Source organism: Bos javanicus, chromosome Y (genome assembly GCF_032452875.1).
Source record: "Bos javanicus breed banteng chromosome Y, ARS-OSU_banteng_1.0, whole genome shotgun sequence".
NCBI lineage: Eukaryota > Metazoa > Chordata > Mammalia > Artiodactyla > Bovidae > Bos > Bos javanicus.
In genome coordinates this window covers 48691-74332 of record NC_083898.1, presented here as the reverse complement: position 1 = coordinate 74332, position 25642 = coordinate 48691, and the positions used below count along the sequence as shown (strand labels likewise).

The window sequence follows — 25642 nt, the reverse complement described above, 5'->3', positions numbered from 1 at the left end:
GGACTCTGTGGGAGAGAGGGAGGGTGAGATGATTTGGGAGAATGGCACTCAAAATATGTATAGTATCATATATGAAACGAGTCGCCACTCCAGGTTCGATGCACGATACTGGATGCTTGAGGCTGGGCACTGGGACAACCCAGAGGTATGGTATGGGGAGGGAGGAGGGAGGAGGGTTCAGGATGGGTAACATGTGTATACCTGTGGAGGATTCATTTGATATATGGCAAAACCAATACAATATTGTAAATTTAAAAAATAATATAAAAATGACATAGAACCTATTTTATCTGTAAAGGATCATTTAGTTACTTTATCCTTCATGGTTGTCGTACTTGAGAAATATTTAAAATGCTAAGTAAAAACATTCTCAACAAACAGATGAAGACTTTCAGTGTTAAGAAAACTATTACTTAGTGTCGCATTTCTGCAATTTCTAATCACATGAATTGAACATTACGACTCCAACCTGTCTTCTGAAAGCTGCACTTTGGAAATGCCCTTCTTATGATAGTGGCAACCGCAAACTTTGAAAAGAATGTATGTTACCAAACAGAATGAAATTACACTTGGGCAACATATGTAAGAAAACAGCCCTTCTCACTAACTTCAAATGCATACTTCTGCTTTCTTTATATTGTACCAAAAATCTCAAGACACCTCTGCTGCGGCTGCTGCTGCTAAGTCATGTCAGTCATGTCCGACTCTGTGTGACCCCATAGACGGCAGCCCACCAGGCTCCCCCGTCCCTAGGATTCTCCAGGCAAGAACACTGGAGTGGGCTGCCATGTCCTTCTCCAATGCATGAAAGTGAAAACTGAAAGTGAAGTCGCTCAGTCGTGTCCAACTCTTAGTGACCCCATGGACTGCAGCCTACCAGGCTCCTCCGTCCATGGGCTTTTACAGGCAAGATAATTGGAATGCATAGAAAAACTCTGCAAACAAATGAGTTCATATGAGGGCTTATGATGATGAGGCAATTTATTCAAAACATCCGTTAACTGGAGGTAAAACAGGAGAGGAATCTTCTCTCTTCTTCCTTTTCAGTGTTTTGCAGCAGCATTTGTGATCTTTAGCCCTAAGTTCCATTACACTGAAAGAAGCAAGTGTTAACTAACATTTTACTCCAAATACTTCAGCTTCATCATAAAAGACATATGATACTTTAAAACAATGAAAATAAACCACTTTATTTAAGGCACATCATTTAAGGTACAGTGTGCTTTAAACTACATTCATACTGAAGTCTTATTCTTCTTAGCAGGTGATGACCAAAATTCAAACTGCAGCACCATCCTCAGACCTCTGAGTTCAATTCATATCTGTAAGTGAAAAGAACATCAGATCTACAGAAAAATGAATTCTAATAATGAATGCATAAGGGATTGTCTTACAGTACTTAGAAAATCTTTTTGAACTGAAGTTAAGGACACCAACCAGACTGTTTTCTCAGTCCCTGTGTGTTTTCACTGAATCTCTATGATCTCCACGAGAACATCACATGTTACGCAAGCTATTCTTCTCTCAATGTTTTAAATTAACTTATGCATCTTAATTGGAGTTTAGCATTTTTTTCTTCTCCTAAAGGGAGAAGGGCAGTACTAAATCAAATTCTTCTGACTCAGTCTGATCACAGGAGTGACACTCTAGTTAATCGCCAGGATAACTGACTCTGGCAGGAACTGCCATTTTGTTTGCCATTTATGCCATTCTGACATAAAACACAGAAACCAAAACAAAATTCCCAAAATAACACAAACTCTTTTAATTACCGTTGTCTTTTGTCTTTTCCCCAGCTGAGCTGCTTAGGCACAGCTCCAGAAAGCTGTTCTCTTTTCCTTCTAAGGAAAGGCTTAACTCTGTGGGGCTTGGTATTGAAGTGTTCCCTTTTCCTTGCCTTCAACCCCAGCTCAGTTGTGACGACCTTCAGGTCTCATATAACATACTATTCAACTGGTGCATTTTACATTCTTACCACAGAAAATAATTGTCAGTTGTACCTCCACAGTATTAACCTAGCCACAAGGACTCTCTGGCAAAACTGAACAAAATATCAGAGAGAGAGGACAGCATTTCTATGAAATCTGTTGTCAGCATTACAAATGCCCTAAGTATCTTTGATACTACAAAGATATCATTAAATAGGCACCTACTTAAAAGACATTTCATTACTGGAACCCTTCTTTGTATATAATCATGTTTTACTTTCTGATTTACCACTGATTCGTAAAACCCGGGGTCCACTTTTTCAAATAAAACTGCTTTTTTTTCTTTGCCCACGATTGAACTGACATCTTTAAGATATACATTTTAACCTTTACATAATTCATAACTCCAAATACATAAAAGATGATGACAGAAGCATCATAAATACATAAAATAAAAACTGATGTAAAACTTTTACAGCCTCTGATAAATGATGGCAAAACTGGAAGAGAAAAAATGGGGAAAAAAACAGTTAATGATATTGCAACAATACTTTTCTAATCCCTTTTCATTTCCTATTTCTGGTGCGTTTTAAAATGCATACAACATCAGTAGATCATTGGGCTTCCCTGGTGGCTCAGAGGGTAAAATGTCTGCCAGCAATGCTGGAGACCCGGTTTCTGTACTTGGGTTGGGAAGATCCCCTGGAGAAGGAAATGGCAACCCATTCCAGTGGGTTCTTGCCTGGAGAACCCCACTGACATGGACGGAGGAGCCTGGTAGGCTACAGTCCAAGAGGTCGCAAAGAGTCGACTTCACTTTGTGACCAAAAGGTCGCAAAGAGTCGACTTCACTTTCACCTCAGTAGAGTATTATCATGTTTAAAAATCTGTCACAATCTGGTAAAAAAAAAAAAAAAAATCTGGCAAAAATTTCTCCATTAAAGGTACATATCCAGCTGTTCTAATTCATGGGGTTAGTAATCTTAAAGAGCCTGGGTTTTCATGGTTATTTGTGGCCATGCCACCCAGGCCACTGATTATTCTTTTCTGACCAGGAATTGACCTTGTGACCCCTACAGTGGACTCTTAGAATCTTAAAATATTAGACCACCAGGGTAGTGCCTTGGTTTCATTCCCTAAGTGATTTGGAAATCTATCAAAGTACAATAGGGACTGGTATGAACAGGATAGATGCAACAGACTGTGTAGAAAATTGCAAACTGTATAATCTTAGTGAATATGTGATTGCTCACTTCCATTTAAAATTCAGTTTCTCTGACTGTCTGAAAATGGTCTTAATAAAAATGTTGGTGACTGAAAGATATTGAAGTCTGTGTCCTAGGGCAGTGATCCAATTTAGACTTCCTAAAATCTGCTCTTGGAATTCTAAACTTCTACCTTAGTATTCAATCAAACATGCATTGATGTTTTTGCACTTTTGGTTTCTACAGTACATTTTTACCACAGAAGTGCCAAAACAAGAAGAAGAAGTCTAACAGGCCTTACAGGAGTATAAGCCACACTGTCATTCCAATTACTTGATATGCCTAATAAAGAGATACAAATCAATAAAATTTTTACTGAAATACATTCATAGTAGAACAGTAAGGCATTTAAGTCTTATCATCACTATTTCCTTATCAAGATAAACAACCATTTCCCACAAACTCCAAACCAAGAGTCTGTCCTAGAGTGATACTGGACAATTAATGTAACCTCTAAATACATAGGCAAGAAAGCAGGCCTTCATCTTAAGAATGCTTTGGAGTACACTGAAATTCCAGTGCTTCAGCAAACTGGCTTCAATATGCTTTACTTCTATTAACGTACCAGCCTTGTGAGATGATACATTTTAAATCTGTCTGCAAAACGTCTTAATACTATCACTGTAGGCCCCCTTGCCTAATAAAGTGTCATTATGGAGTGCCCACTGTCAGACCTAATTGATTTTAAAAACAAACATACAAACCAACAAGGACCCCAAGAATTATAAAGTCTTTGAAAATTTAAAAAGCTTGCCACGGTGGCTTCTAAGTATTAATGAATATTCAAATTAATGGATACATATGCCTCAATATATATTCAAGTGTTCAATGTTCTGAGACCTAAGACGGTGAAAGATCTGACTACTTTCATGTACAGAACATTAAAAAGCACACACACGCACCGTTGAGCCTGGACTTACACCTCCATGTCTTCATCCTCACCTGCAGGGTCCTTAAACTGGATTTCATCATCATCTTCAGCATCAAAGGTATCTGTTTCACTAAGTTCGGCTAAAAGCACAGGAAGAGAATACTCTTAAAAATACAAACTCAAGATGTTACTAGATTAATTGCTGATTCAAAGAAATAATACTGGATTAATAATAAAACACTGAACTGTACAAGAAACTGCTTGTAATCAATCTTTGATTCAACAGTTTCATTCCAAGAAAAATCTTCCTAACTGCAAACATATCACAGAGAACAAACTCACAATGAAACCGCTAAAAGAAGTTCACTGCCAAGTAAGTATTGATCTGATTCCCATTTATCTTAGCATTTCTTAAACGGCCTGTCATCAGAATCTTCACTGACTAAAAAACACCTAACTTTATAATAAAATGCACTGTAATAGAATAAGTAAAATTGCTATCATGTTCAAAATGTGAGTTTAGTATACTTCCTCTTTTTTGTTATTAGAAACATATTTTAATCTTTCCAAGCTTACTAGAAGAATAGAATACTTTTGTCTTTAAGAAATAAAAGGGATATCTTTTAAAAACACTCTCCACAAAACACTACAACAGTACTGTATATACTAAGAAAAACTGAATGCTCCTCCATAAAAATCAATACCAGTACCATAATTGTTGTCATTGAGTAGCTGAAACCCAGTATAATCTCTTAAGAATTGTTTAAAAGAGGTACTGCTTTAACAATTCTTAGGTATAAGTCTAGAGTCTGTAAACTTTTTAATTTCCCACCAAAAGAACATACTGTAGGAAGAGAATCCATTACTAAGTTGTTAATATTCTTAAGTATTTAATAGATATTAAAGCAAATTGAAGCATCTATGCAAAAATACATGAAAGAGAGAGAATTCTGAAATATCTGCTTCACCTAAACACTAACTAGCAAATGCTATGAGAAGACAGAGAGATGTAAAAACTTTGATATTAAGTACCATATTCCGGAAGCTCTCCATAAGCCTTCAGACTTCTAGCTTCATCAGCATTGTACTTTAAAATTACATCAGCTTTGTTGTCCTTGGAGAAAAACAAGGAAGGATCAAAACTGGTTATGCAAAGAATCATCAGTTGTCTCGTAAAGTACTTTCAAATTAAACACACTTAAGTAAAACCTCACTATTCTCTCACCTTCCATCATCGCGCACGTGCGCGCACATGCGCGCGCACGCGCACACACACACACACATCCTCATGACGAAGTCGGCATGCATGACCAAATATAGACTAGAAAAATGATGTATATAATGCACTGAATCAGAGGAAGAAAAGGAAATACGGGTGGTGGTGATTTTGCAATGTTGTCCTTGTCCACACTCTAACACCGTACTTCAAAGTGAAAGTGGTATTTTTACCCAAAAGAAACCTTTCTGTAACCCACAGTTCTTAGAGTATCTTACTGATCCGAATTGTTTGTGGGCCTTTAAAAAGATACCTATGTTTTCCTAAAACCTGACAGGCTTGAAGTGAAGTCCTCGTGTGTTCATAAAGCTCTTCTGGGTGTTTCTGATGCAAATATGCCTGAGAAGTACTGCCCTAAAATTGTTCCCTTTTCTCCATTTTAAACAACCTGAGTCACTGACAGAGGAAACGGTTCTGAATGTATACAATTAACCTAGAAAAGGCCTAAAGAAAGGCAACTGAAAATATCAGTCGTAAAACTGCAGAGTAATACAAACCAACACTTCTCAAACTATAATGTGCACAAAAAACATGCAGGTATTGTGTTAAAATTCTGAGTGCAACTCAGTAGGGAAGAGATTAGTTAATAATGTGCTAATATACTTCCATAGAGTGGGGATGCTGCTATTATCTTTACACTAAGATTTGAATAACAAGGGTCTGTAATTATCCACAGCAGATTAAAAGTCAGAATAGCTGTTTGTGGCTATCACTTTAAAGTTAGTGTTTTAATCCCTGAATGGATTAATATAACTCTGGTTACACTGCCCGTGAAACAAAGAATTAAACTGGGAACTAACAATTTTTCGATCCATTTCCAGGTTTATATGTAGTTAAATTGAAATAAATGGACATGAAAATGATATATGTTTACAAACAGAGTCTATGTTTTTGGTCATCACATATAAAAAATGTAAAGGTTATACACGGATGATCCAGATCACAAAAACATACCAAAGAAAAAAATTCAGTAAAGTCTCAGGATATAAAATCAACACACAAAAGTCAGTTATAGTAGTAATGTGTCCATATTACCCAAAGTAATGTACAGATTCCGTGTAATTCCTATAAAATTCAAGTAGCAGTTATTTTCAGAGACAAAGTTATATGGAACCTGAAACAATCCTAACCACCAAAGCAATCTTGAAGAAGAATAAAGCTGAAGGACACACACTTCCTGCTTTTCAAACACAACTGTCCAAACAACATGGCACTGGCAGTCCACCAATAATGCAGATCCTGGAACAAAACTGAGCACTCAGAAATAAAATGTTTCAAAGACAGTCAACTAATACTTATGAACAGAAGCAAGATCACTGCGTAGAAAAGACGTCCTTCCCAATAAACAGGACTGGGAAAACAATACTAAACATAAAAGTGGACCCTTATTTTACACCAGAAACTACCTAAAATTACCCTGAAATAGATCAGAAATTTAAACACAGACCTGAAACCATAAAACTACTGCAAGAAAACACAGTGTAAAACCACCAAATGCTGTTCTTGCTCTTTGCTTTTGGTATAGGACACCAAGCCCATAAGCAACACAAGCAAAACCTAGTAAGTGTAAATACTTCATACTAAATCGCTTTTGCACAGAAGAGGAAACTGTTAACAACAACTAAAAAAGACAGTGTACTATATCAGTAAAGATATTTGCCAATGATATGACCAATAAGGGATTAACATCCAAGGTAGATAAATCCTGCCATTTGCAACAACATGGATGAACCTGGAGAGTAGTGTGCTAAGAGAAACACGTCACACAGAGAAAGCAAACACTGCAGGACCTCATTTATATGTGGAATCAGGACTGAATACAAACTCATCAAAGTTCAGGGATGCTCCTAATCTCTCAGCTTTGAGTGACCTGGATTTTCTGCACAAGCCTGAAATGAAAAGAACTATCAGTCGCCTGGCTGAGTATCAAAGGTATGCCCCTGCAAGATCAGACCCTAAAAGGAGAGGCTGAGAGGCCTGCTGGTTTTTAATGAAACCTCAAAGACAGCTGTCTGTGACGTTATAAACAAGCATTCAGCAGCCACATGCAAGGAACAGATACATGCCATACCCAATCTGTTTCAGAAATCACTCAACAACAATGGTAAGTTAAAAGCCCTGGGAGAAGAAATCTGATCTCCTGTCTCACCACGTTATATTTACATTTTCTAGTTTTCAACAACAACAAAAACAAGAAACACAAGACACACAAAGAAAAAGGAGAAGGTATTTGGAAAAACTAATACAATTATGTAAAGTTTAAAAATAAAATAAAATTAAAAAAAAAAAAGAAATACTTCAGGAAAAAAAAAAAAAAGAAAAAGGACAAGGTATTCAGTCACATACCAGAAAATAAGTAGTCAATACAAAGCATGCATGAGAAAGGCTAGAAGCTGGACTTAACAGAGACATTGGACTTAACAGAGACATTACCTCAGGTTGCATTCATAAAAAGAAGGCAAGAAACAATGTACATAATGTTCTTTTAGTTGTGAAGAATATTTCACTAGAGAATCAAGACAAACATATTCTTTAAAAGAAAACTAGTGGAGATAAAAAGCAGAGTAGCTGACTTCAAAATGGCTCTTTACTAATAGAACAATCACAGCAGAAAATCAACAAGGAACCGGAAGAGTGAAACTTTACAAATCAAAAAGTCTTAGGTATTTACAGAAAACATGACCTGATAATAGAATAGAGAGAGACAGCAATTATTTCACTCAAAATTTAATGAAGCACAAGTGATGGGTTTGACCCAGAAATCAAAAGGATTTCTGTCTCACAAGTCATATTCCAAACACTGAGATCATAGTGGGCAACTACCAAGTAGTTCTCTAAGTATTCATCTCAGATTTATAACTTACACCTTGAAAGACCTAGTCTATGTCTTACCTTTCTCCTATAAGCCCCAAAAAACCTTTTTTGGAGATAGAGGTTTTGCCTTATTTAACTGCATCATCTACAGCAGTGATTTCTCAAACTTGGATTTGAGACCTTTAAATTTAAACCTCGTAACTGAGAGGTTAAAATGTAAAATTACTAATTTTTTCTTTTAATGAGTGAGAATACTAATGAAAATCACTGTTATTATGCTACTGTTCTTATTTCAGCAAAGGTCATTTTACAAAAAGATTTAACAAGCAAAATGGGCAGAGACCTCTCGTGGTTCAATGACAAGGACTCAGGGCTTCCTCAGCAGTATTCTGGGTTGAATCCCTGATTGAGGATCTAAGATCCCACAAGCTGCAGTGCCATCAAATATTAAAGAAAAAAAAAATGAAAGGAAAATGAATAATCTAGCTCTGTGAAATATATATCATAAAATACGAAGATAACTTCTCATTTTACCAAAGTACACTGAAAACATCAGCCTGCAGCATAATCCCTGAAAACCTAGCACAGAGCCTTGAATACACCTAGACTTTAAAGGAGGACAGAAGGATGAGCTCTAGCCATTTATCCAAAATTATAAGACAATATTTATTACTTACTATATTTAAAATAAAGAAAGAAACAACCAGTCTTCCCACAAAACACATGTAGCATCAGTAAGCCAGAATCCTATCATCTTAAACATTGTGGATCATAACAAATTTTGATGCCAGAAGGATGAGGATCGTAACTGGCTAGAACTGGCTAGATGATGCACTTTACTGCATCATCTAAATACTGATATTAATGATTTATAAATTCAAGAACATTGTAAGTTTAATTGTTACCTGATAGTCTCGAAGACCAATCAATATAATATCCGAAGTATTTATCCAAACCTATTTAAAAAAAAACTCACAGTCTGTCATATGTAAAATGCAAACAACAGTGTTCGATGTAAAGCCATACTTAATACAAAAAATACAATTCATTCGGTATGTGTAAAGTACCTACTAATAATTATGGCAAAACTACAGATAAGTATGTATGTGGTGTGTGTGTGTCATGTGTGGATGTGCATGCATCTGTGTATTATCTGTGTGTGTGCTCATGCCTATGAGGCAAAATTTAGTTATAGATACTTACCGTATATTAATTGAAAACTAAAGTTAGGCAGTTCAGTTTGGGTCAAATTTTCTAATTTAGGATATTACCATATATAATAACTTTACTTCAACTAAAGTCTTTAAATTTACAAAAGTGTAGTTCTTTGTCACATGAATTACTTTTATTCACAAATCACTCTGGACATTTTCAGTTCTTTTAAACAAATGAAAATAAGTCACATACACAAATATAGCCATCTAGTTACCAATCGACATCAATTTAGGCCCCTAAATCACTAACTGGAAAAGAATGACTCAACAGAACAAAACTGTTTTTTAATCCAAAAAATTATGGTTGAAGGAACTTTTAAACAATATGATCAATCAATGTGCCAAAATTACTAAATAAGATGCTTTATTTTGTTCCAATTTCAAATTTTCCTAACACCATGTATAGCTGTTCCCGCAAAGCAAAGTCTTACCCAGGACCATACACTAGACTTAATTAGCAATTAGACTCCTTTTGTCTTAAAAATAATTTTAAGGTGTTTCATTTTTCTTTCTTTTTTTCATGGCTTAACATTTTTGTTAAGAGTCTAGGCCATTTGTTTCATACAGGGAATTTGTCTGTTTCCCCAAGAGCAAACATTTCTGGCATAAGTCCAGCCTAGGCATCACAAATCATTCTTTCTAAATCTAAGTCCAATCATGAAAGTTATTGAGGATTTTCTAATTTTATGCACTTATATTGCCTTATAAATCACTGTTTTTGAAGTCTTCAAGAATTCACCAAATTCAGTCACTTAGAAGCACAGATAAACATATTAAAGGTAAGTTTTGTACTAAAGGAAAATATATCTCCACACTGACCTTTTTTCTCAAGCTTCCTCGGATATGACATATCCTTGTCACTCCATCAAAACACATTGCTTCCAATCGTGCATTTCCCAACATTTTGGTTACCTGAGCATATTCTTAGGAAGGGGCAAAAAAGAAGAAAGCAAAACAAAACCGTAAACTACTGTTCAATTTTTCTTAAAATGCAACACTTGTTATTAGGTTGGTAACGTCACTTTTAGTGCTAACTTTAGACCAAACCATGATTTAAAAAAGAACAAAATGTTCAAGTATTAGAACAAATGAGAGCTGTCTCAAGGGGACACATACTAATGTTATCCACGAAAATGAGAGAACTCTTAATCTTTCAAACAATGTCTATAGTCTCTTCCAGCTACACCTTTGAATTTATCTTGTTTTTAGAGCAAGGAAAAGTCAACAAAAGTGAAGCAGTTAATCCAAAATCACAAATGTTATTTCCACATAAAGCTATCTGCTACTGGGAATATTTAAGTTATCTACTAATTTGAGAAAATCAGTTCAGTCTTGGTCTTCATGACTGTATGCTCTACCTTTGGACATCAAAGTGGCTCATTTCAGACTGCACCCTAAATGCTGATTTAGGAATCTCTCATGCTGAGTATTTCCAAGATCTCGGCTCTCCTTTCCCTCATTCACTCTACTGATAATCCGCAGTAGGCTGATCATTAACAAACTATTGCTTGAGAACACGTTGATGCTTTTTCTAAAGTTCTTAAAACTCAAGATAAAGTGTCAAATGTTTAAAGACAATTATATCTAAGCATAGTCAAGAGGCCACCTGATTCTACTGTCACTTGAAAACACTGACATACGCATTAGCCAGTATGGGACAATGTCTTCTTGACTTAAATGATAAAAGCGGGCATCAGAATAAAGAGAAAGAAACAGGTAGTTAATATAAAGCCGGTACATTACTAAATTTTTTTACTAAGGACATCAAAGTGACAGCCACTGCAGCCACGAAATTAAATGGCACCTGCTCCTTGACTTTTCAGGTATGACATATATCAAGTCCAATTCCCGACGATTATACAGTAGAAGTGAGAAATAGATTTAAGGGACTAGATCTGATAGACAAGAGTGTCTGATAAACCATGGACAGAGGTTTGTGACATTGTACAGGAGACGAGAGCAAGACCATCCCCAAGAAAAAGAAATGCAAAAAAGCAAAATGGCTGTCTGAGAAGGCCTTACAAATAGCTGTGAAAAGAAGAGACATGAAAAGCAAAGGAGTAAAGGAAAGATACACCCATTTGTATGCAGAGTTCCAAAGAATAGCAAGGAGAGGTAAGAAAGCCTTCCTTGGTGATCAGCGCAATGAAAGAGGAAAATAGAATGGGAAAGATTCCTGGAGGAAAATTAGAGCTACCAAGGGAACATTTCATGCAAAGACGGGCTCCAGAAAAGGCAGAAATGGTATGGACCTAACAGAAGCAGAAGACGGTAAGAAGAGCTGGCAAGAATACACAGAAGAACTGTACAAAAAAGATCTGCTCGACCCAGATAATCACCATGGAGTGATCGCTCACCTGGAGCCAGACATCCTGGAATGTGAAGTCAAGTGGGCCTCAGGAAGCATCACTAAAAACAAAGCTAGTGAAGGTGATGGAATTCCAGCTGAGCTATTTCAAATCCTCAAAGATGATGCTGTGAAAGTGCTGCACTCAATATGCCAGCAAACTTGGAAAACAGAGCACTGGCCACGGGACTGGAAAAGTCAGTTTTCACTCCAATTCCAAAGGAAGGCAATGCCAAATAATGCTCAAACTACCGCACTACTGTACTCATCTCATACGCTAGCAAAATAATGCTCAAAATTCTCCAAGCCAGGATTCAGCGATACATGAACCATGAAATTCCAGATGTTCAAGCTGGTTTTAAAGGCAGAGGAACCAGAGATCAAACTGCCAACATCCACTGAATCATGCAAAAAGCAAGAGAATTTCAGAAAAACATCTATTTCTGCTTTATTGACTATGCCAGAGCCTTTGACTGTGTGGATCCCACTAAACTGAGGACAATTCTGAAAAAGATGGGAATACCAGACCACCTGACCTGCCTCTTGAGAAATCTGTATGCAGGTCAGGAAGCAACAGTTAGAACTGGATATGAACAACAGACTGGTTCCAAGTAGGAAAAGGAGCACATCTAGGCTGCACATTGTCACTCTGCTTATTGAACTTTTGTGCAGATTACATCATGAGAAATGCTGGACTGGATGAAGCACAAGTTGAAATCAACTTGGGATTTTGTTGGGAGGAAATTCTATAAACTCAGATACGCACATGACACCACCATTGATGAAAGATCCTCTTTAAGAAAGTGAAAGAAGAGAGTGAAAAAGTTGGCTTAAAGCTAAACATTCAGAAAACCAAGATCATGGCATCCGGTCCCATCACTTCATGGCAAATACATGGGGAACAGTGGAAACAGTGGCTGACTTTATTTTGGGGGGCTTGGCAATCACTGCACATGGTGACTGTAACCATGAAATAAAAGGATGCTGGCTCCTTGGATGGAAAGTTACAATGAACCTAGACAGCATATTAAATAGCAGAGGCATTACTTTGCTAATAAAGGTCCGCCTAGGCAAGGCTGTGGTCTTTCCAGTAGTCATGTATGGATGTGAGTTGGACTGTGAAGAAAGATGAGTGCTGAAGAAGTGATGCTTTTGGACTGTGGTATTGGAGAAGAGTCTTGAGAGTCCCTTGGACTGCAAGGAGATCCAACCAGTCCATCCTAAAGGACATCAGTCCTCGGTGTTCATTGGAAGGACTGATGTTGAAGCTGAAACTCCAACATTTTGGCCACCTGATGGGCAGAGCTGACTCATCTGAAAAGACCCTGATGCTGGGAAAGATTAGGGCAGGAGGAGAAGGGAACGACAGACGATGAGATGGTTGGATGGCATCACCGACTCAATGGACATGAGTTTGGGTGAACTCCAGAGTTGGTGATGGACAAGGAGGCCTGGTGTGCTGAAGTCCATGGGGTCGCAAAGAGTTGGACACGAATGAGTGACTGAACTGAACTGCTCCTTGGAAGAAAAGCTATGACAACTCTAGGCAGCATGTTAAAAGGCAGAGATATTACTTTGCTGACAAAAGTCAGTATAATCAAAGCTCTAGTTCTTCCAGTAGTTACATATGGATGTGAAAGTTGGGACCATAAAGAAGGCTGAACATTGAAGAGTTGAAGTTTTTCAACTGTAGTGCTGGACAAGACTCTTGAGAGTCCCCTGGACAGCAAGGAGATCAAGCCAGTCAATCCTAAAGGAGATCTACCCTGAATATTCACTGCATGGACTGCTGCTGAGGCTCCAATACTTTGGCCACCTGATGCAAAGGGTCAGCTGCAAGAAGACCCTGAGGCAGGGAAAGCAGGAGGGCAAGAGCAGAGGACAACAGAAGATGAGACGGTTGTATGGTATTACAGGATTCAAGGGACACGAGTCTGAGCAAATGCAAGGATATTGTAAGGACAGGGAATCCTGGTGTACTGCCATTCATGGGGTCCTGCAGGGTCATAGACATGGCTTAGTGGCTGAAAAACAACAACTCCACCAAAGAGATCCTAGTCTAATCTGTCATTATCCTGAAAGGTAAATGGGATTCAAACTATGGAGAGTCACTTGGATCACAGGCCATCAATCCAGCTTAGTACTCCGGACTGCTACACTGGAGAAAATAACAAAGAAAAAGAAAATGATCATTTAAAACCTGGCCCTGAAAACAGACTGCTAATGTAAGGGGAAAATATGAAGGTCAAGGACCAGATTATCTTTAGCCACACATCATGTTTCAAATAATTTCCACCAAAAACATTTGTGTTTGTGCCCACGCATGTGTGTGTGTGTGTTGAGTGACTTGCACTATGCAGGAATAACTACATGGCTTTGTTATGAAGAACTGGAAATTACAGAAACAAATGGACAAATGTGGAATGGGCAGCTCAACAACAGAGAACAGAATTTTCAATTTAGAGAAAAGTATACATTTGAACAGAGCAATATCTTAACTTCATTTCAACACCCACATAGGGCTACTGGCTATCCCAAATTACAGGTTTACCCAGTGGCTCAGCCATGAAGAATCCACCTGCAAATGCAAGAGACAAAGGAGACACGCACTAGACTTCTGGGCCAGGATGATCCTGTGGAGAAGCAAATGACAACACTCCAATATTCTTGCCTGGAGAATCCCATGGACACAGGAGCCAGGTGGGCTACAGTCCACGAGATCGCAAAAGACTCAGACATGCATGCCTAAGCGCAAGCAACAGGGCTAGAAAAAAGTACTTTTTTGGTGACTTTTTCGCTAAGGTTAAATATCTTGAAATCATACTAATGGAGTTACATACGAAAAAGGCTTTGCTCTTAGAGGATGATATAATTAGGGCTAAAAACCATAACTGTATGTAACTAGACCTGCCTATAGGAAAGTTTAAAACGTTAGGAGGAAAATGTGCATGCTCCGAAAGAAAGCACAGGAAAAAACCATTGAAGATTAGTGAGTCTGAGTAAAAAACATACAGCAGTTGTACTCATATTTCAATCCTCTGTGGGGCTTAGCTATCCATTAAAGGGAAAAAAGGAAGTGCTTCAGTCAATTATTTTCCTCTTATTTTAGTCTGCACTTACTTAAATAAGAGATAGTCAATTACTCAGTTACTTTATTAAATACACTCATGCGCTAGTTACTTTGCAGTACTGAGGGGCTGAGGTCTTGGCATAGATTTCTCATAGTCTACTGAAAAATATTCCAAGAGTAAGGGATTTTCAATGTTGGCAGCCAGGCTTACTCTGCTTCAATCACTGTCATTTATACTGTGTTTTTCCACAGAATAAAAACAAGACACCTTGTTTACAGATGCCACATAAGCCTGCAGGAGAAATAGTGTAAAATGAATTAATACAGAAATTCTGGAAAATGCAGGGCACTGTAAATGGGAAAAAGCTGGAGATACGTGGGGCTTCTGTGGTGGCTCAGTGGTAGGGAATCCACCTGCCAATACAGCAGACACCGGTTTGATCCCTGATCCAGGATGAACCCACATGCCTCCAAAAGACTTAGCCCCTGTGCCACAGCTATTGAGCCTGTGCTCTACAGCCTAGAAGCCGCAACTGCTGTGCCCACGTGCTGCAACTACTGAAGCCTGGTCTCCCCAGAGCCTCTGTTTCACAAGTCGGGAGAACGCCCGATTAAGAAGCCTGTGCGTTGCAACTACAGAGGAGCCCCGCTCCCCATAACTAAAGAAAAGCCCATGCACAGTAATGAAGGCCCAGCATAGGCAAAAAAACCAAAAAACAAAAAAACCCACATAAACAAATAAAATCATTTAAATTTAAAAAGAAAAGGAATTATGAGACAACTCCTCAGGATTATGACTAACACATGTTACAGATTAAACTCTGAAATTCACATTACTAGAAAAAGTATAAATAAAGAATTCTTACCTTGTCCGTCTTCTTTAAAGACTAAGTCTCTTTTTTCATATTCATTCTCCTTCTTACCCTTGCGTCTGTTTCTACCTCCTTTACCTAAGTGATTAAAAAGTGAATAAAAATTGAAATCTAATTACCTGTATAAAAGTTTACAAACTCAACTATCAAACAAGCTAACATAAGCTTTTAAACTTTATAAAAACACAGGGAACAAACAGGTTATCATTTAAATAGCAGTAAAATGTTAACAGTCCTCAAAAGAGATTTACAATTTAACCTAATTTGCTTACTGGTTAGCTGCTTACAAATCGCCGATGGCTGTCTTCTAAATCCCTTACCAGATAGTAATATTATCAGCCACATAACCCCATTACCAAAGATAACCATTAGCATTTTTATTATCCATGCTTTCCAATTAAACCTGGATTCTATACATTCTCTTCCACAATTTATTTTCAAATTAAAAATCCAAGACTAGTCCATATATTTCTAAAGGAATGAAAACTGAAAAATCATATGTAGAAATGTCTTAAGTTTGGCATGAGAGTTAGCAGCTAGCTTAAAAGTCCCACAGAAGGAAGATGGGAGCTACCCAAGGCTGGAGTGAAGCCTAGGAAGATAACATTAACAAAAGTATCCTGAACATCTATTAAGCACCAAGCTGTAGTAATTCAACATTCATGAAGTAAGTCCTATTCTCTTTAGAATGCACAGTCTAATGTGGGCATCTAAAACTTCATTTTTAGAAACAGAGGAGGAAACAAGGAATGTATGGAAATGTACACTTTTAGCTTTGTAAGCTAAAAGTGAATTATATAGATTAGAAAAAAAACAGAAGTGGTTTGTAATTTACCTAACACATTATGAAAAAGACATCCCTGGAGTTTCCCTGCATAGTTAGTAGCAAAACATTTGCTAGAGAAAAGCTGTGCCAGTTGTTTTGGGGAATCTAAAGCACACTGAACTCAAAGGCAAAGAAGTGTGACCGAATATGGCAAAGGTTAAGTCAGCCTTGAGCGAAAATGAAGTGCCAGGAATGAATAACAAAGAGAGACTTGTTGTGGAATGTGAAATGTGGTGCTATTCTGAAGGGGGTATTTTCATTCCTTGCACTTAGTTTTCCAGGAGGTATTACAAGGATATTAAACATGACACAAGCAGAACTCAGGTCTGTAAAAAGGAGAATTCAAGGAATGAGTGTTCCAGCGCCCTTCTTCAGTTAGCTTAGAAGTACTGTTTTGAAAGTTACAAGTAAAGTTATTGTCAAATCTGATTATTTGTGAACTGTCTGCCTCAGAATAAGAGTTAGTAGAAATACAAAATGCCAGCATCTATTTTATGAGAAACAAAGGCTGAACACCTTGGGATATGTGTGACTTCTAAAGAAGGTTAAGGTTTGTGACAGGTAGAGGAAAATAAACCAGCAGACATGAACCTAAACATGCAACAGTGGTTTACCTTCGTGTTTGCAAAGAAGCAGTATTTTCACCAGTAGTCAACTGTCCACAAAGTAAACTGCTGACAAATATTTAATGGACCCAAAAGAAAGAATCAGTGTGTCGTAAACAACAGCTAAGGGAGAGTTCTGTGAAGGGATGAAGGCCGGAGGGGCGAAGCCTCCGCTGACCAAAAGCAGGCTTCTGCCAGTTTACTAACGCGCCTGCCGTTAAACTGCCATGAATCCGAAACTAATCATATTCTACTCTCCCTGTAAAATTTACAAAAAGGGAGAGGAAATTACACCGCTATGTGAACAGAGCTGGAGGAAGCAGGAGCAGCTTCTTGCTCCTATGTGGACTGTGTAGTCCACTCAAAGACATCAGCCAACCACAAGAAGTAGGAACTACCACAGATGGCGGCTGAGCATTCGGTGGTTCCGGGAAACCCAGTCATTACCTTTATTCTTGGGCATAGCTGTAGCGGCAGGCTCACTGTTTCCAAGCAGCTTCCTGTGTCGCTGCCAGGTAATCCTCCGAAGCTTCCAAGGAACTAAGTTACACTCTCCGAATTGAGAACTCAGGAGACACACGCACCGGCCTCGCTTAGCAGCAGCAAAATGGCGACTCGGCTGGTGTCACGGGGTTTACGTCGCTTTCCTCACGCACGACGCTACCGGCCTATCCCCCATGACGCTACGGGCCTATCCCCCATGACGCTACGGGCCTATCCCCCATGACGCTACGGGCCTATCCCCCATGACGCTACGGGCCTATCCCCCAAGGACGGTCTCTTCTGCCCTATCGAGCACGTGTTGTCCAAACCACCTGACTTCTAGGTACTCAAAAGTGTGAGGGACGCTGTGTCAGATTCCTGTAAAGAGTGATTGATTTTTGGAGAACACCTCGCTGAGCTTGAAACGAGATGTGTCAGTATAGCGGAGACCTTGTACATTTCCCCAATTAGAAACCGCTTGAGTTAACTCATACTACTGAATAGACTTCTGCTGCTGCTGCTAAGTCGCTTCAGTCGTGTCCGATTCTGTGCGACCCCATAGACGGCAGCCCACCAGGCTCCCCTGTCCCTGGGATTCTCCAGGCAAGAATATTGGAGTGGGTTGGCATTTCCTTCTCCAATGCATGAAAGTGAAAAGTGAAAGTGAAGTCGCTCAGTCGTGTCTGACTCTTATCAACCCCACGGACTGCAGCCTACCAGGCTCCTCCGTCCATGGGATTTTGCAGGCAAGAGTACTGGAGTGGGGTGCCATTGCCTTCTAAAGAAGAAAATAATAATGATATGAAAACTGAGACCTTAGAAAAAGACTGAGTTTGAGTAAAATAGAAGTGTAGTTACATATACATAGCAACAAGCAAATACACTTTAAAATTTGAAAACACAAAAAATAATTATTCTTCCAAACATGATGAAACAATACTGATTAGTACAAATTAATCAGAAAATAAAAATAGGCAATAGTTCCACCAGGAGGAGAGGTCAGGATAGCCCAAGCATCAGTGTTCTAATTTGTGTTTTGAATGCCTAAACCTAGGAATCGTCATGTTGCTCATGTAATTCTCATATACATATATATCTCCTTTAGCTGCTAAGCTATCTGTTCTGCAGCTACGAGCACATTCTCTTTATATTTCCTTGGAAGCCACTTGGACTTTCTAAAAGAAGGTATATATTTGCTTTGTTTGTTTTAATTTCTGAGGAGACTTCTCATTCTACACAGACACTAAGGAAATTTTAACATATTTTCCATTAATAGAGTTCATGCTTCCTCTGCCCTAACCATGCATACCATTCCGTGTATACTGCATTTGTTTTAGCAGGCTCTTTAGCACAATCATCTTGAAGCTATTTTTGCCCTTCTTTAATTTGGTTATAAAGGTCACAAATTTTAACACCACATTAACACCTCTATGCTAATGTGCGCTATTAAGAGTTTGCTGAGCTCTTGGTGTGTCTCAGGGTTTCAATTGGAAAGCCCTGCATTACTCTTAGGGCTGTAGACTCTTCTGAAACTGAAGGAGAGACTACAAGTATTCCAAATGACTTCGATTATGATACATTTATTTATCTAAAGAACTAAACAGATTTTGCGTTTCACCCCTTGCCGCCCCCCCCCCCCCCCCGCCTCAAAAAAAACTTACCCCTGACTCCTGATGTCCTTCATGATTTTATTGTGGGAATCTGGTAGAATTGACATTTCTCAGTGCTAATTTCATCAGTAAGCTTTTCTGTGATGAAAACACATTAGAATTAGATTTTAAGTTATTCCTAGCCACAGCAATCAGAGAAAAAAGGAATACCGATTGGGGGAAAACAAAAAACAAAACAACTCTTACTGTTAGCAGATGCCATGACCCTCCACAGAGAACACTAAGGATGCCTGAAGAAAATTACTTGAACTAATCAATGAATAGAATACAGTTGCAGTAAACAAAATTGATACTCAGGAATCCCTTGCATTCCTATACACTAATAATGAAAAATGAGAACGAGAACTTAAGGAAAGTATCCCATACACTATCCAATGAAGAGACTAAAATATTTAGGAATATATTTCCCTAAAGAAACCAAGGACCTGGTAGAGAAAACTAAAAAACCGTGTTGAAAGAAATCAAAAATGGCACAAATAGATGAAGAAATATACTATGTCCTTGGATCAGAAAAATCAATATACTGACAATGAGTATACAACCCAAGGCGATTTGTTGGTATGTTCATTCACTACTGACACTCTTAGATTCAACTGTGGAATCCCTATCCAACCACCAACGGTGTTTTTCACTGAACTGGAACAAATAATTTCACAATTTGTGAGGAAATACAAAAGACCTCCAAGGAGCAAAGCACTCTTGAGAAACAATGGAAATGGAGGAATCAGCCTTCCTGACTTCAGACTATATAGTCATCAAGATAGTAAGGTACTGGCCCAAAGACAGAAATACGGATCAATGGAAGTCCAGAGATGAAGCCACACACCCATGGCCACCTTACCTTTGACAGAGGAGGCAAAAATATACAGTGGAGAAAAGACAGCCTCTTAGGCAAGTGGTGCTGAGAAAACAGGTCAATCACATTTAAAGAATCAAAGTTTATTCTTTTTTCACCTCACACACAAAAATAAATATGAGATGAATTAAAGACCTAAGCGGAAGACCAGAAACTATAAAACTCTTAGAGGAAAACATAGGCAGAACACACTCTGACAGAAATCACAGAGAGATCCTCTATGACTCACCTCCCAGAGTAGGGGGAAAAAATACAAAAGGAAACCAAAGGGACCTACTTATACTTCTAATCTTCTACACAGCAAGGAAACTAAAACCAAGATGAAAAGACAGCCTTCAGAACTGGAGCAAATTGCAGTGAATCAAACAACTGCCCAAGAGTTAATCTCCCACATATACAAGCAGCTCATGCAATTCAATACCAGAAAAATAAACAACCCGATCAAAAAATGGGCAAAAGAACTAAACAGATGTTTCTCCAGAGAAGATATATAGAGATGGCTAATGAACACACAAAAGATGCCCAATATCACTCATTATCAGAGAAATGAAAGTCTCTAATGAAAGTCTCTCAAAACCACAATGAGATGTCACCTCACACTGATCACATGACCATCACCTAAACACCTCAAACAAGAAATGCTGGAGAAGAAGTGAAAAGGTAACCATCTTACACTTTTAGTAGGAATGCAAACTGGTATAGACACAATAAACCGTATGAGATCTTAAAACCCTGGAAACAGAACTGCTGTATGACCCAGCAATACCACTGCTTGCATACATCCCAAGGATAGCAGAATTGAAAGAGACATGTTTACTTCAGTATGCATCCCAGGACTGTTTGCAATAGCTAGGACATGGAAGCAATCTAGATATCCACTGCAGATGAATGGATAAGGAAGTTGTGGTATATATACACAATGGACTATTACTCAGCTGTGAAAAGGAATGCATTTGAGTCCATTCTAGAGAGGTGAGTGAAACAGGAGCCTGTTCTACAGAATGAAGTAAAGTCAGAAAGAGAAATACAAATACTGTGTAGGAATGCATATGTATGCAATTTGGAGAGATGGTCACGATGATCCTACATGCAGGGCAGCAAAACAGACAGAGATGGGAAGAACAGACTTTTGGACTCTGTGGAGAGGGCAATGGTGGGATGATTTGAGAGAATAGCATTGAAACATGTACATGACCATACGTAAACAGATAACTGGTGCAAGTTCAGTGCATGATGCAGGACACCCAAAGCCAGTGCTCTGGAACAACAAAGAACAATAGTCTGGGGAGTGAGGTGGGAGGAAGGTTCTGGATGCGGGAACACATGTGTACTGGTGACTGACTCTTGCTGTTGGAAGGTAAAACAACCCCAATATTGTAAATTTAATATCCTCCTATCAAAGTAATTTTTAAAACTGAAAATGTTGCTTTCTGACATTCATGGTCCAGCATATCTTCTGAACCTATGTAACAATGTCTGATTTGAAGGAGGGTAATGTCAAATTATTGGAGAAGGAAATGGCAACCCACTCCAGTGTTCTTGTCTTGAGAATCCCAGGGATGGGGAGCCTGGTGGGCTGCCATCTCTGGGGTCACACAGATTTGGACATGACTGATGCGACTTAGCAGCAGCAGCAGCAGTAGTGTCAAATTATGATACCAAGAACTATGTTTCCACACTCTAAAATCCTACAAAAGTGAACCGTCAAGTTTCCATTAAAATATTAACTTTGTTTTCAACTCCAGGGCATCTTATAGAATGTTTCAAGTGACTAGAAAGGAGACAAAAGAGATCACACACCTTTAAGCAGAAATTAATGTGAAACATTCAATTTTGAGTAAAGTTCCTAGGGCCAATAAAAATGTACCTATACAGTCATGTCCGACTCTGTGCGACCCCATAGACGGCAGCCCACCAGGCTCCCCCGTCCCTAGGATTCTCCAGGCAAGAACACTGGAGTGGGCTGCCATGTCCTTCTCCAATGCATGAAAGTGAAAACTGAAAGTAAAGTCGCTCAGTCGTGTCCAACTCTTAGTGACCCCATGGACTGCAGCCTACCAGGCTCCTCCGTCCATGGGCTTTTACAGGCAAGATAATTGGAATGCATAGAAAGACTGCAAACAGACGAGTTCATATGAGGGCTTATGATGATGAGGCAATTTATTCAAAACATCCGTTAACTGGAGGTAAAACAGGAGAGGAATCTTCTCTCTTCTTCCTTTTCAGTGTTTTGCAGCAGCATTTGTGATCTTTAGCCCTAAGTTCCATTACACTGAAAGAAGCAAGTGTTAACTAACATTTTACTCCAAATACTTCAGCTTCATCATAAAAGACATATGATACTTTAAAACAATGAAAATAAACCACTTTATTTAAGGCACATCATTTAAGGTACAGTGTGCTTTAAACTACATTCATACTGAAGTCTTATTCTTCTTAGCAGGTGATGACCAAAATTCAAACTGCAGCACCATCCTCAGACCTCTGAGTTCAATTCATATCTGTAAGTGAAAAGAACATCAGATCTACAGAAAAATGAATTCTAATAATGAATGCATAAGGGATTGTCTTACAGTACTTAGAAAATCTTTTTGAACTGAAGTTAAGGACACCAACCAGACTGTTTTCTCAGTCCCTGTGTGTTTTCACTGAATCTCTATGATCTCCACGAGAACATCACATGTTACGCAAGCTATTCTTCTCTCAATGTTTTAAATTAACTTATGCATCTTAATTGGAGTTTAGCATTTTTTTCTTCTCCTAAAGGGAGAAGGGCAGTACTAAATCAAATTCTTCTGACTCAGTCTGATCACAGGAGTGACACTCTAGTTAATCGCCAGGATAACTGACTCTGGCAGGAACTGCCATTTTGTTTGCCATTTATGCCATTCTGACATAAAACACAGAAACCAAAACAAAATTCCCAAAATAACACAAACTCTTTTAATTACCGTTGTCTTTTGTCTTTTCCCCAGCTGAGCTGCTTAGGCACAGCTCCAGAAAGCTGTTCTCTTTTCCTTCTAAGGAAAGGCTTAACTCTGTGGGGCTTGGTATTGAAGTGTTCCCTTTTCCTTGCCTTCAACCCCAGCTCAGTTGTGACGACCTTCAGGTCTCATATAACATACTATTCAACTGGTGCATTTTACATTCTTACCACAGAAAATAATTGTCAGTTGTACCTCCACAGTATTAACCTAGCCACAAGGACTCTCTGGCAAAACTGAACAAAATATCAGAGAGAGAGGACAGCATTTCTATGAAATCTGTTGTCAGCATTACAAATGCCCTAAGTATCTTTGATACTACAAAGATATCATTAAATAGGCACCTACTTAAAAGACATTTCATTACTGGAACCCTTCTTTGTATATAATCATGTTTTACTTTCTGATTTACCACTGATTCGTAAAACCCGGGGTCCACTTTTTCAAATAAAACTGCTTTTTTTTCTTTGCCCACGATTGAACTGACATCTTTAAGATATACATTTTAACCTTTACATAATTCATAACTCCAAATACATAAAAGATGATGACAGAAGCATCATAAATACATAAAATAAAAACTGATGTAAAACTTTTACAGCCTCTGATAAATGATGGCAAAACTGGAAGAGAAAAAATGGGGAAAAAAACAGTTAATGATATTGCAACAATACTTTTCTAATCCCTTTTCATTTCCTATTTCTGGTGCGTTTTAAAATGCATACAACATCAGTAGATCATTGGGCTTCCCTGGTGGCTCAGAGGGTAAAATGTCTGCCAGCAATGCTGGAGACCCGGTTTCTGTACTTGGGTTGGGAAGATCCCCTGGAGAAGGAAATGGCAACCCATTCCAGTGGGTTCTTGCCTGGAGAACCCCACTGACATGGACGGAGGAGCCTGGTAGGCTACAGTCCAAGAGGTCGCAAAGAGTCGGACAGGACTGAGTGATTTCACTTTCACCTAGAAGCCTAGAAGCTGGACTTAACAGAGACATTGGACTTAACAGAGACATTACCTCAGGTTGCATTCATAAAAAGAAGGCAAGAAACAATGTACATAATGTTCTTTTAGTTGTGAAGAATATTTCACTAGAGAATCAAGACAAACATATTCTTTAAAAGAAAACTAGTGGAGATAAAAAGCGGAGTAGCTGACTTCAAAATGGCTCTTTACTAATAGAACAATCACAGCAGAAAATCAACAAGGAACCGGAAGAGTAAAACTTTACAAATCAAAAAGTCTTAGGTATTTACAGAAAACATGACCTGATAATAGAATAGAGAGAGACAGCAATTATTTCACTCAAAATTTAATGAAGCACAAGTGATGGGTTTGACCCAGAAATCAAAAGGATTTCTGTCTCACAAGTCATATTCCAAACACTGAGATCATAGTGGGCAACTACCAAGTACTTCTCTGAGTATTCATCTCAGATTTATAACTTACACCTTGAAAGACCTAGTCTATGTCTTACCTTTCTCCTATAAGCCAAAAAAATCCTTTTTTGGAGATAGAGGTTTTGCCTGATTTAACTGCATCATCTACAGCAGTGATTTCTCAAACTTGGATTTGAGACCTTTAAATTTAAACCTCGTAACTGAGAGGTTAAAATGTTAAATTACTAATTTTTTCTTTTAATGAGTGAGAATACTAATGAAAATCACTGTCATTATGCTACTATTCTTATTTCAGCAAAGGTCATTTTACAAAAAGATTTAACAAGCAAAATGGGCAGAGACCTCTCGTGGTTCAATGACAAGGACTCAGGGCTTCCTCAGCAGTATTCTGGGTTGAATCCCTGATTGAGGATCTAAGATCCCACAAGCTGCAGTGCCATCAAATATTAAAGAAAAAAAATGAAAGGAAAATGAGTAATCTAGCTCTGTGAAATATATGTCATAAAATATGAAGATAACTTCTTATTTTACCACAGTACACTGAAAACATCAGCCTGCAGCATAATCCCTGAAAACCTAGCACAGAGCCTTGAATACACCTAGACTTTAAAGGAGGACAGAAGGATGAGCTCTATCATTTATCCAAAATTATAAGAGAGTATTTATTACTTACTATATTTTTCTGGGCTCCAAAATCACTGCAGATGGTGACTGCAGCCATGAAATTAAAAGACGCTTACTCTTTGGAAGGAAAGTTATGACCAACCTAGATAGCATATTGAAAAGCAGAGGCATTACTTTGCCAACAAAGGTTCGTCTAGTCAAGGCTATGGTTTTTCCTGTGGTCATGTATGGATGTGAGAGTTGGACTGTGAAGAAGACTGAGCACCAAAGAATTGATGCTTTTGAACTGTGGTGTTGGAGAAGATTCTTGAGAGTCCCTTGGACTGCAAGGAGATCCAACCAGTCCATTCTAAAGGAGATCAGCCCTGGGATTTCTTTGGAAGGAATGATGCTGAAGCTGAAACTCCAGTACTTTGGTGATCTCATGCGAAGAGTTGACTCATTGGAGAAGATTCTTATGCTGGGAGGGATTGGAGGCAAGAGGAGAAGGTGACAACAGAGGATGAGATGGCTGGATGGCATCACTAACTCGATGGACAT

General features: G+C 38.5%; 1 protein-coding gene across 2 annotated transcripts; it reads right to left on the bottom strand.

The window, feature by feature from the left end:
- Positions 1-1164: 1164 nt before the first annotated feature.
- Positions 1165-17732, bottom strand: LOC133243854 (eukaryotic translation initiation factor 1A-like). Of its 2 annotated transcripts, none has more exons than XM_061410583.1 (7): positions 17536-17732; positions 15652-15735; positions 10188-10291; positions 9060-9110; positions 5097-5178; positions 4136-4204; positions 1165-1322 (listed from the first exon to the last, which is right to left on the bottom strand). In XM_061410583.1, exons 1-7 carry the CDS (start codon positions 17549-17551, stop codon positions 1312-1314), a joined length of 417 nt encoding a protein of 138 aa, XP_061266567.1. In that variant the 5' UTR covers positions 17552-17732; the 3' UTR covers positions 1165-1311. The 2 variants fall into 2 exon arrangements, with proteins under 2 accessions (XP_061266567.1, XP_061266566.1); XM_061410582.1 differs by having other exon boundaries at positions 4096-4204; positions 17536-17722.
- Between the last annotated feature and the right edge of the window lie 7910 nt (positions 17733-25642).

Excerpts from the sequence above, each read along its gene's own strand:
- LOC133243854 (XM_061410582.1), bottom strand. Across the intron at positions 9,111-10,187 it reads GAGGAAGCTTGAGAAAAAAG|GTTTGGATAAATACTTCGGA; the intron begins GTCAGTGTGGAG and ends TTTTTTAAATAG. Across the intron at positions 4,205-5,096 it reads TGGAGAGCTTCCGGAATATG|CCGAACTTAGTGAAACAGAT; the intron begins GTACTTAATATC and ends CTGTGCTTTTAG.